The 12,545-nt window shown below is 42.4% G+C and overlaps 1 protein-coding gene across 1 annotated transcript in view; it reads right to left on the bottom strand.

Annotated features, from left to right (window-relative positions):
• LOC138739387 (aminopeptidase Q-like) overlaps positions 1-12,545 on the bottom strand; it is a 212,545-nt gene that overhangs the window by 109,208 nt on the left and 90,792 nt on the right. Inside the window, 1 exon segment of the mRNA XM_069891363.1 lies at positions 2,608-2,663. Coding sequence (XP_069747464.1) covers positions 2,608-2,663 — 56 coding nt within the window.

The raw sequence follows: 12,545 nt of genomic DNA, 5'->3' as shown, positions 1-12,545 counted from the left end.
CTAAACATTGGATTGCTCCAGAATCAAAGCCTTAATCCTGTACGCTGTGGTTCATTGTGTGCTCATTCACACCGGCAGCTTAATGCAACATTCAATCACAATCCTCAATTATTTGAGTATATTTGGAATGCCCAAAGTCGCCTTAAATCCCCAATAATTCGTAATACTTGTACTTGCCAACTCATTACCATACAACCTAAAATGAGGACTTCAGGTCTCAAGGAGTCTCATCACTGAACCACATTTCTGCAGAAAGTGATATATTGCTGTTATCTGCTGGGATGGCTGATGCAGAGGCACAGGTAAAAAGTGGACATGCCTCTCATTTTCCAGATTTAACCATATAACTATATAACCATTTACAGAGCGGAAAAAAGGCCATGTCAGCCTTTCAAGTCCACACCGGTTCACTAGAATAAATCCATTAGCTCAATCCTCCCACTCTCTGCCAATATTCCTCCAACCCTCTCACCTCCATGTACACATCCAACCTTCTCTTAAATGACAGAAGGGACCCTGCTGCAACTATCTCATTCGGAAGAACATTCCATTCTGCCACCACACTCTGAGTGAAGAAGCATCGTCTAATATTTCTCCTAAAGTTTTGCCCTCTTACCCTTAACTCATGGCCTCTTGTTCCAACCTTCCCTGCCCTCAGGGGAATGATATTGTTTATGTCTAGTCTATCTATTCCTTTCATAAATTTAAATACCTCTATCAAGTCCCCTCTCAGTTGTCTACGTTCCAATGAATAAAGTCCCAGTCTCCTTAATCTCTCCCTGTAATCCAGATGCTGTAAGCCAGGCAACATCCTTGAAAATCTTCTCTGCACCCTCTCCATCTTATCTATATCCTTCCTGTAGTTTGGAGACCAGAAATGAACACAATACTCCAAACCTGGCCTCACCAATGCCTTAAACAGCTGCAGCATCACCTCCCAGCTCCTACACTCTACACTATGATTTATGAAGGCCAGCAGACCATATGTCTTCTTAACCACCCTGACTACATGGGAATCCACCTTCAGTGAACTCTGTACCATAATTCCAAGATCCCTCTGTTCCTCTCCATTCCTTGATGCCCTCCCCTTAACTATATATGTCCTATTTTGATTATTTTTTTTCCGGAATGCAGCACCTCACACTTGTCAACATTAAATTCCATCAGTCCACTTTTCCAAACAAACCAAATCCTGTAATCCAAGAAAACCCTCCTCACCATCCACCACTCCACCTATTTTCGTATCAGCTGCATATTTGCTTTCCCAGTTAACCACCCCCTCATCCAAATCAATGATAAACAACAGGGGACCCAATACCGATTCCTGAGGCATACCGCTCATCACAGGCTTCCATCCTAACAGACAGTTGTCCACCATGAATCTCTGCTGTCTGTTTTACAGCCACCTCTGAACCCATCTCACTATCTTTTAATCCCTAGTGACTGAACCTTCCTAACTAACCTTACATGCAGTACCTTATCAAAAGCTTAAGTAAACATCAGAATCTCCTGGAAATCCAGGCGCAATGTCAGGGCCAGCCTCTCTGTGCTGTTGTTTGCTGAGATTCTCCTCTCCTTTTTTTCTCTACTCCCTCTTGGCTGGGGAGTTTCAAACAAAGGCTGAGGCAGTCAATAAATATTGACTGATGGAACCCACTCTGGAGAGTTCCATGGATCAGTCACATCTTGTCTCTGATTGCATTCTCCACTGGGTTCTCAGGGGCCCTCGGTCAATTGTTGAAACAAACTCCTGCATCTGAACTAAAATCAGGAGCTAAGGAAGGAGGGAATGGTCCTCCTTCCTGAAGATGCAACCCTGTGTGCAGAGTATGAGCTGAAAAAGAGGGATAATGTGGACTAGCCATGGAGTGGTGTGGTTAGTGTAGGACATAACACAGTGATGATTACAGTAGCAGCGACCTGGGTTTGAATCCAATGCTATGTCTAAAATTTGTCTAAATTTTTTTAAATAAAATGAGTCACACATATACAGAGCATTGATTGTGAAAAAAATTAATCACAGGATTCACACTTCTGAGAAGAAATTTTCAGTCAATGCCAAAAATAAGTGACATCCTTATGATTTATGATGACTGTCAGGTTCTGAAAGAGTCCCCAGTCACACAATAGACTACCACCCAATGAACTCTTGGAATCCCCACAACCCTGGCTTCTTTTTGAAGAATAGAATTCTTTTAAATTCACAGAGAGCCTTCTGTGTCTCCCCAGTGCTGCAGCAAGCAATCATCGGGGCATATGGCACATCTCTGCTACCACTTATTACATAACCCTGAGCTCAGAAAGTTCAAGGGGGCGGTAACCAACTATTTCCTGGGAAACCTATCCAGGCATGGGTCCCTGCTTTTAGCTACATCCACAGAATGTTGCAACAGAAATGACCATCAATTAATTGAATAGGCCATCAGATCATTGTGCTTCATGGAATGGATGATTGGAAGCAGGATTCACTGTGAGCAACCAGCAATTTTTTTTAAAACTCGAAAAATGCAACCCAATTTCTCCTGGCAAAAAAAAAACGTTTTCAATTGTTGCAATTTAAGAACAGTAAAACCCACTTCAATTCCTTTCTTCCAATGCTGAACTCACCATGCAAAGTCAAATGCATCACCGATGATCTGTGCCCTGTTAATGTCAGGAATAACCTATGGTAGAAGAGTTCTCAGAATTAATGAAAAGTATACAACAGGAACAAAGTAACCGTATGCAGCCAGCATCTAGATAATGATTTTATTTTACAATTGAGCATTCTTTCAATCCTGTCATCAAGCTTGGTGCAATCAGTAGTAAATGGCTCATCTCTGGGAGTTGACTCACTCCAATCGATATGTGAGTAGACCAAAAATGAAAGCTAGCAATGAACTACTTACACAAACCACTTGCTGACTTGGCAAGGGTAAACCTAACCATTTGTGAATGGCTTCAATCCCAACCATTAAGCCCCTATTCAGTGGCAGGCTTTTACCTATACATGGGGTGGTATCCAGAACATGCCATGTGCATCCAACAGCCAAGAAAATGTTGCCCCTCATCAGTCCAAGGACTCAATCTTCTCTGATCAGCTTCAAAATAATTTTTTTAACCTGTGCTTTGAATTACTGCACTAAATAAAAATTAAAATGCCAATTAAAACATGTAATATCTAAAAAAAAATTATATTTACTGAAATTCAATGAATGTCATTAAATGTAAATGAGCTACCACTTCCTCTGTTTTCTCTCTTTCCTCTCTGTTGAAATGAGAAGAAGGTTCAATGTTCCTGTGCTAGGTTAATGTTGATATTCATGTTCCCCATCAGGAATTCAACATTGGACAGAGTTTTGATAAAGAACAGCCAGTAAATTTGGAATAATCATTCTTGAAGGAATTCTGAACTTGGTTTCTGTTGGACAAATATGACCTGTTCCTGTGCAACAGTTGCACTTAAATTAAGTTACCAAAACCTCTTTTAAGATTTTAACTCTGGAAATCAGTTTCACTGCACATATTGAAGAGCACCTGTAAACTGTTACTGGCACTGTGTATGCTTCATATGTATGGCCAGCCGGCATTCCCTCAATAATTCACCCCCTTAAATCCTCTAATAAAGGAAGTTAAGCCAAGTCCCTCCCTCAGTATGAGTCCTGGGATCGGGCCAGAACAGGGACATGGTCCAAGTCTATGCCATTAAAAGTCTGTCATCCTGCAACTCCAGTCTTTTGGATAAGCTGCTAAAGCCAGACAAATTAGATGTAGATCCACAAACACCTGACATCCCAGACCAATTTGAGCTTCGATGACTTCTTGCACGCCAGTGCTCAAGTCATGAGTACTAATGACGATAAACTATGCTTGCTGCGATCGAGGGTCAGCCATCAGGCTAACACCTTCATCAGAGGCTGTATGAGGTTCAATGAGGTCCATGAAAAAAACTTCAAAGCAGGTACAGCCCAAGACTAATGTGGTCTACTCAAGGCACCTCACACGTAAGCAGTGGCCCAGTGAGCCCTTCAAGAGTATATCCAGGCCATGCCTGAACTCAGGTGGGTCTATGGCTGTAAAGACATAACTGCAGAAGTCTATACAGACAAGCTGAAGCAAGATGCTGTGAAGTGGGCATCCACTCAGACTATATCTGACAACGGGCACTGGAGCTTGATGAACCAACCTTAGAAAAAACTGTGAAGGTCATCAAAACACTGGATGCAGCCCTCTGTAACTTGGACTCTTTCTCATGTGACAACATGGCCACCTTGTGGTGATTGTGGGCGCTGCCATCTTGGGATGTGGGGTCCCACTTTGCTGCTGTGCAGGGGAGTCCTGATTTCACCGCTGCTGCCTCCACTATCCTGAAGTGCTACTACTGCATCCAACTGAAGCACCCCCAGAAGCGCTGCCCGGCCAAAGAAGCGGTGTTCTCAGGATAAAGGAAGAAAGGGCACTTTGCTAAAATATGCAAGTCCAGATCTTCCCTCCTGAGCAGTGCAGCGTGCGGGCAGTGGAGGGAGCCATCTTGGCTGATGTCACTTCCAACATCACTTCCATCCCTGAACAATAGCACACTGGGGAAGCCACCTTCCTCCCAACCTGGGCCACAGGCGCCATCTTACCGGCCCAATACAAACAGTGACTCCGACTACAACCGGGTACTGGTTTTCGTTACACTCAACCAGCACAGCCATCACCAGCTTGCTCACTCAATGATGGAGGTCGAAGTAAACGGACATCCCATCACTTGCCTTTTCAACAGCAGCACCAAAAGTTTTGAGAACCCAGATGTGGTTAATTTTATTGAATAAAATTTAACCAATTTGTTGTGCAGGGCAAGATAGACAATAAACAATCTGTCAATTACCATTAATCGGGAGATTAGGAAAGGATTAACATGAAAAGCAAAACATTCCAAGGGAACCACCTGATGATAATGAAGCCCAAAGACTATAAGATGTAGAAACAAAACTAGGCCATTTGGCCCACTGAGTCTGCTCCGCCATTCTATCAAGAGCTGATCTTGTCTCCCACTCAGTGTCTCTCCCCTGATGTCTCCCTAAAATCTTTGATACCCTGGCTATTCAGATACATATCAATCTCTGCCTTAAATACACCCCTCAAATATACCCAACATCTGTGGCAGCAAATTCCAGAGGTTCACCCCTCTCTGGCTAAAGAAACTATTCTGTATCTCTGTTTTAAATGGGCGCTCTTCAATCCTGAAGTGCCCTCTTGTCCTTGTTTTCCCTACCATGGGAAACAACTTTGTCACATCTACTCTGTCCAGACCTTTCAACATTTGAAATGCTTCAACAAGGTCCCCCCTCATTCTTCTGAGCTCCAAGGAATACAATCCAAAAGCAGCCAAATGTTCCTATATGTTAATCCCTTCATTCCAGGAATCATTCTTGTAAATCTTCTCTGAACCCTCTCCAATGCCAGCAGATCTGTTCTTAAATAAGGAGCCCAAAACTGTACTCTGTAATTCAGGTGAGGCCTCAGCAATGCCTTATAAAGCTTCAATGTCACATCCCTGCTCATGTATCCCATTTCTCCAAATATGAAGTGGAAAGAACAGCAGATTTTGGAACATCTTTATTGGGCAGTGGTCATTCCAGAAAACAGGTTAATAATAATAATAATAATAACAATTACAGCACGGAAACAGGCCATTAGGCCCTTCTAGTCCGCACCGAACCAAACACCCCTTTCTAATCCCACCTCCCTGCACAATGCCCATAACCCTCCATCTTCCTCTCATCCATATACCTGTCCAACCTTTTCTTAAATAATACAATTGACTCCGCCGCCACTATTTCTCCCGGAAGATCATTCCACACAGCTACCACTCTCTGAGTAAAGAAGTTCCCCCTCATGTTACCTCTAAACCTCTGCCCCTTAATTCTTAACTCATGTCCTCTTGTATTCAGATTCCCAGAGGGTTTCAGTTGGTTAACTAAATAAACACTCCCTGGATACCAATCAATGGGAGCACTAGTAATTGCAATTAGATTACTAACCATTCACTCAATCTGTTTCATATGTTCTGTGAGTCAACCCCAGCAAGGCAGAACTTCACTGAAGGATCAAATATGATGCCAAGATAAGACCAGATCTTTTCTGAAAGCTGGTGGGATTATTTTGACTTATTTATTAGTTACAGGATGTGGATAGTACAAATGACATTGACATTTATTGTCCATCACTCCCCTCCAATGGGAGCCAGGTAAAATGGCATATAGCATTCCCTGCAGGATGGTGCTGAGCCAAATGTGATTGACAAAAATATGATGTTTCATAGTCAAGTCATGGATTGGCTTTGTGAACAAAGTTTTAGGAAAGGGGCGGTCCACATCTGCTGCAGGCTCGCTGGTGGTTGATAAGGCCAATGCAGGACAGACATGTCCGGCTGCATTGGGGGCAAGGGAAATTCTGCTTTGGATGTGGTGCCGCTGTGTCACGGTTCTTCTTCCATCTTCTTTCGTCCTCAAGGCCAACCCTGCATGTGTTCTCGAAGGAGGAGACAGACTGGTGAAAGGTGCGTCACCAGAGCCTGCGTGATCGGAGCTGATGGTCAATGTGACAGGCACCAAGTTATTTCTTCAGAAAGTTCTCGTACCTCTTTTTTGGAGCCCCTCTTTTACGGTGGCCAGTGGAGAATTCGCCATACAGCACAACCTTGGGCAGGCAATGATCCTCCATCCTTGAGACATGCCATGCCCAGCCAAGCTGTGTCTTCAACAGCGTGGTCTCGATGCTAGTAACAGTTACAGAAACTAGATTTTGTGGCTAAATTTCAAATTGTATATGATTACTTGAAGCTCAATTCCCCAATTGTCATAGAAGGAGTTGAACATATTTCTCTAGATCATTTGACTTACAATCTCGCCTCTATGCTACTCTACCCTAATGATTATTGGATTATCGGATTATCATATGATTATCGGATTATCATATGGCAAACAAATTGCAATGTGATTTCATAATTTTGATTGTCCTCCAGTGGAAGCACCAAAGTGGCATCAGGCCTCTACCCAGCTTTACCAACACGCTATTTAAACACATTTTATTGATTCCACTTAAAGGCAGCACTGACAGTCTGGTTTTCTATGTTTGTGACTCAGTTTATACCTCCCACTGTCTTGGGAAAGTTGCCAACACACTAACGGATTTATTCCACTCTCCTCTCCTCCTTTACATAGGGCAGAGAATATGGGAGTTTGAAAACAAAACCCTCCAGATTCAGCTGCAGCATTTTCCCCTGCAGTTATCAGACTCTTAATGACCTCTGGAATGAAAGGGTTAATGCATGAAGCTCTGGACCTGCCCTTTCTGGAGTTTAGAAGGATGAGGAAGGATCTCATTTAAAGCCATTGAATATTGTAAGTGCTCAATAGAGTGGATGTGGATATGTTTCCAGTAGTGGGTGAGTCCAGGCCAAGAGGGCAGAGCCTCAGAATAAAATTACATCCCTTTAGAACATGGATGAGGATCTTTTTCAGCCTGAAGGGGGTGAATCATGTGGCAAGCTGAAGGCGCAGCAAGAAAGCACAAACTCAGAAAAGACTGTACAAGAGGCTTTATTCCAGTAAAAGTCTGAACACCAGTTCATGCCTTGGTGGCTCAGGAGGGGCCGGCTCAGGTTTATGTTCAGGTCGGCTGATTGAAAGCCGTGCAGGTGGAGTCAGCCCCTTAGGTGGTCTTCCTGCAGGTACAGAGATTTCCCCCTGCAGTAGGCTGGTGGTCATATTGTAACAATATTAATATTTGGGGAGAGTTTATAAGATTTAGAGTAGGTCACATACATACACACATTTTAAAACAGATCTTATTTGAAAGACTGAAGAAATATTGAAGATCTCTTGGAGAATGTAAGCACCGTTCACAAGTAGGTGTTAATTGAACTGATGTCATAAAATGAATGACCATTGTTTTGAACTGGAGACACCATGGCTAGTGGAAGCTCTTTTCAAGGGTTTAGCCAGAGTGCACAGAAAGGTCGCTCCTGGATTGTTTACCTAAGATAATAATTTGAGCAGAAAGAAGAACTCCAATTGTTTGCTGGAGAAGGTGGAGGTTTTGCAAGTCACATGAGACACATGCTTTTCACTGGAGTGGCAGTTGGAAAAGAGGGAGAGCTGAGTTAAAAGCTCAGTCAGTCAGTCAATGTGTGGGACATTGACAAGTAACTGAAAAAAACAATCCAGGAAAAACTGTTTGAAACTGATGAAAGCAAGTTCCAGAGCAGTAGATGGCTGGAAGTGCTATTTGTCTGATGTTTCTCTTGAAATAGCGGAAGGAATGGAACTCTGTGGGAGCTTGAAGAAAGAGGTTACCATCTGGAAGACCCTGATGGGGCAAGTTTTATCAGCGAGACCCTGAGGTGACTAGAGGTGGTACCTCAGTTGTGGAAATCCTGGAGCAACAAATATCTCTCTCTGCAAACCCTACAAGAACCTTCCTGAGCAGTAAACAATTATCCATCAAGCACCAAGCCTGGTAAACTTTATACATGTTTAATTCTGTGCACAGTATGGTGATTGCCTGCAACCAGAGAACTTGGAAGAAGGAGAAGTGAGATTGAACTGTGAACCAAAGAACTTTTCTTAAATCCACACACACATTACATACACGTGCGCTTAGAATTAGAAGGGGGTAATTTGGGTTAGTATCAAGTTAAGTTAAAGTTTGATTCTATTTTCATGTTTGAGGTTGATTAAAAATAACTTTTGTTTTAAAAACCACTTGTCTTGGTGAATGTCCATTGCTGCTGGGTTTTGGGGTCCTTTGGGCTCTTAACATTTTACGGGGACTCATCCAGTCGATTGAACACGAGTTTTGTGGGTTATTACTCAATTGGTTGTTTTTTCAAGCTAATTTAAAGCTTGAATGTGAAAAACAGCAGCAATGGATGTTAATAAGTTTTTGTCAGAACCGTCACTTGCAGAGCTGAAGAGCAAGAGAAAAGAGGAACTAATAGTTATTTTTAAGGCATTAAAACTGACTGAAGTTAAATATTGAATGAGGAAAGTACAAATTCAGAGGATTATAGTGAAATATTATGTAAGTGAGGGTAAATTTGTTCTGAAAGACTTAGAAGATTTTCCAGAGGATAGATCTGGTGAGTTGCAATTGGAATTGGAAAAATTGAGGATGGAAGAAGAAAAATAGAAACATAATTTTGAGTTGCAGAGACAACAATATGAGGCAAAAAGAGGCTAAAAATCAAAGGGAAGAAGCTGAAAAGAAAAGGGAAGAGGCTGAAAAACAGAGGAGGTATCAGGCAAAAGTAGTTGAAAGGGAGAGACATTTTCAATTGGAGAATGGTAAGAGACCTGAGGCTGTAACTCTTGGGGAGAGGTTTTTGCCGAGTAGAGAGGTAAATCTTGTGCCTCCTTTTGATGAGGGAGATATAGATACCTATCTTCAGCTTTTTGAAAAGGTTGCTGAGAGCTCAAAATGCCAAAAGAAAAATGGACTTTGATGCTCCAACGTGTATTGAAAGGAAAAGCACAAATTGCATACTCTAGCTTGCCTGCACAAGTGGCTAATTACATTATAGTTAAAGAAGCTGTTTTGAAAGCTTATGAGTTGGTTCCAGAATCGCATAGACAAAAATTTAGGAGTTTGATAAAAACATGGAATCAATCTTATATGGATTTTGCTGTATGGTTTGACCGTTGGTGTACCTCCAAAGGAATAACTAATGATTTTAAAAGATTGAGAGAATTGACTTTGATTGAAGAAATTAAAAAATGTGTTCCAAAGGAGATTAAATTATACCTGGATGAGAAAGATTTGGCTAAGTGGCAGGATGCAGCTAGATTTGCAGATCAATTTGCATTAATTCATAAAAATACATCTCAAAATGGTAGACATTTTCAAAAAGTTAATGTGGAGCAAAGTAATAAGCCTATTCAGGGGATTAATGTGGAGCAGGATAGTAAGCCTGAAATTAAATCTGAAGAGAAGGTTAGAAAGGACAGAACTTCTGGATTTGTATGAAATTTTTGTAACAAATCTGGCCATGTTATTGCAAATTGTCTAGTATTGAAAAACAAAAAAGAAAAGTAGGTTTTACCAGACGCATGTATTCAAACAATTGAATTTAAGTAGAGCAAAGATTCTAAATCTGATAAGGGTGTCATTGATGTTTTCAAACCTTTTGTTTCAGATGATTTTGTTTCAGTAAAGGAGGGAGAATCACAGGTTCCAGTTAAAATTCTCAGGGATACTGGTTCAACTCAATCATTGTTAGTAGAAGGAGTTTTATCTCTTGATCAAACAACTGACACAGGGGAGACCACTTTGATTAAAGGTGTTGGAGGTGAGGTTGGAGTCAATATCTCTTCACAAAATAGTGCTAAATTCAGAGTTGGTTAAAGGACCTGTTGTGGTAGGAGTAATTTCAAAGTTACCAATGCAGGGGGTCTCAATTCTATTAGGGAATGATTTGGCAGAAGATAAAGTTGGGTCAGTTTTGAGATTAACAAGCAGGCCTAGAAAAGATGAGGTGGAATAGAATTGTAAGATTTATCCTGCGTGTGCAGTAACAAGGTCCATGACCAAGAAATTATTGAGAGATGAAGAAGATCCAGTTGACAGAGATTTGCCAGGTGATTCTGAAATAGTTTTGAAAGAGAAGGGTAAATGTGAGAGCAAGGATTTTTCTTTGTCAAGGAAAGAATTAATTTGCCAGCAGAAAGCAGATGCAAGTCTTACCAAATTAGCAAAGCAGTAATTGAAAAGGAGATTGGAGAAATGGCTTGTGATTATTTTTTTTAAAGGTGATTTGTTAATGAGGAAAGGGAGACCTCTTGATATTCCTGCTAATGAAGAGTTGGGGGGGGTGGGGTTATTCATTTGGTGGTTGTTCCTAAAAATTACCGGAATGAAAATTTAAATTTAGCCCACAGTACTCCTTTAGGTGGTCATCTTGGGGTGAAGAAAACCTTGGATAAGATTGTGAAACAATTTTTCTGGCCTGGTTTGAGGAAGGATGTTGTAAATTGGTGCAGGACATATCATTTTTGTCAAGTTAGTGGGGAAACCTAACCAGGGTCCTCCAGTGGCTCCATTACAACCTATTCCTGTTGCTGGGGAACCATTCACTAGACTTATTGTGGATTGTGTAGGTCCCTTGTCAAAAACTATGTCTGGAAATCAGTACTTGTTAACGATTATGTGTGCAGCATCGAGATTTCCAGAAGCTATACCATTAAGAAATTTTTCTTTTTTTTTCTTTGGCTTGGCTTCGCGGACGAAGATTTATGGAGGGGGTAAAAAGTCCACGTCAGCTGCAGGCTCGTTTGTGGCTGACAAGTCCGATGCGGGACAGGCAGACACGGTTGCAGCGGTTGCAGGGGAAAATTGGTTGGTTGGGGTTGGGTGTTGGGTTTTTCCTCCTTTGCCTTTTGTCAGTGAGGTGGGCTCTGCGGTCTTCATCAAAGGAGGTTGCTGCCCGCCAATCTGTGAGGCGCCAAGATGCACGGTTTGAGGCGTTATCAGCCCACTGGCGGTGGTCAATGTGGCAGGCACCAAGAGATTTCTTTAGGCAGTCCTTGTACCCTTTCTTTGGTGCACCTCTGTCACGGTGGCCAGTGGAGAGCTCGCCATATAACACGATCTTGGGAAGGCGATGGTCCTCCATTCTGGAGACGTGACCCATCCAGCGCAGCTGGATCTTCAGCAGCGTGGACTCGATGCTGTCGACCTCTGCCATCTCGAGTACTTCGACGTTAGGGATGAAAGCGCTCCAATGGATGTTGAGGATGGAGCGGAGACAACGCTGGTGGAAGCGTTCTAGGAGCCGTAGGTAAGAAATATTAAAGCTAAAATGGCGGTGAAGGCTCTGGAAAGTTTTTTCACAGTGTTTGGATTACCTAAAGAAATTCAGAGTGATCAGGGATCTAATTTTATGTCTGGATTGTTTCAATAATTAATTTCTGAGTTGGGAATAAAACAGATCACTTCATCTGCGTATCATCCTGAAACTCAGGGAGCTTCAGAAAGATTTCATTCGGAGGAGTCACGTGATGGAGTAGTGGCCTGTAGGAGAATACCAGCCCTCTCCAGAAAAGAAGGAAAAAAATGAAGAAAAAGCAGAGCCCCCAATACACAAATCACAACAAATAAAAAATAAAGGTGTAGAGAAAATGGCACCTAAGAAAGAAAAGCCAAAAACAACGGGAAAAAAAAGGAGGAAAGACGCTGGAAGAGAAAGATGAAGGCCTTACCTGCATGAAATAGCAGGGACCCGCCGTGGAAAGAGGAGCCCGCTCCCCGAGGTTAGTGGAGACCCCGCAGGGTCGTGACCAACCGACCGCGGTACTGCAAAAATGGCTTACTGAGCCAGAGGTGTGCAACTGCGCACAACAAGGAGAACACCGACGGGAGGGGGGAACCAGCTGTGGAGTGAAAGTCCACAGCACGAACAGCTGAGAGAGGCCTGACAGCAGGGCTCCTAGCTGGAAAATAAAGAAAGCAATGGGAAAGGGAGGGGTGAGAAAGAAAAACGGAAGCAGGAGACACAACAGATAAGCAGCCCAGAAGAAGAG

This window comes from Narcine bancroftii, chromosome 1 (genome assembly GCF_036971445.1).
Source record: "Narcine bancroftii isolate sNarBan1 chromosome 1, sNarBan1.hap1, whole genome shotgun sequence".
NCBI classification, from domain to species: domain Eukaryota; kingdom Metazoa; phylum Chordata; class Chondrichthyes; order Torpediniformes; family Narcinidae; genus Narcine; species Narcine bancroftii.
Note: the sequence above shows the minus strand (reverse complement) of the source record. Positions and strands in the feature narration are given on the sequence as shown.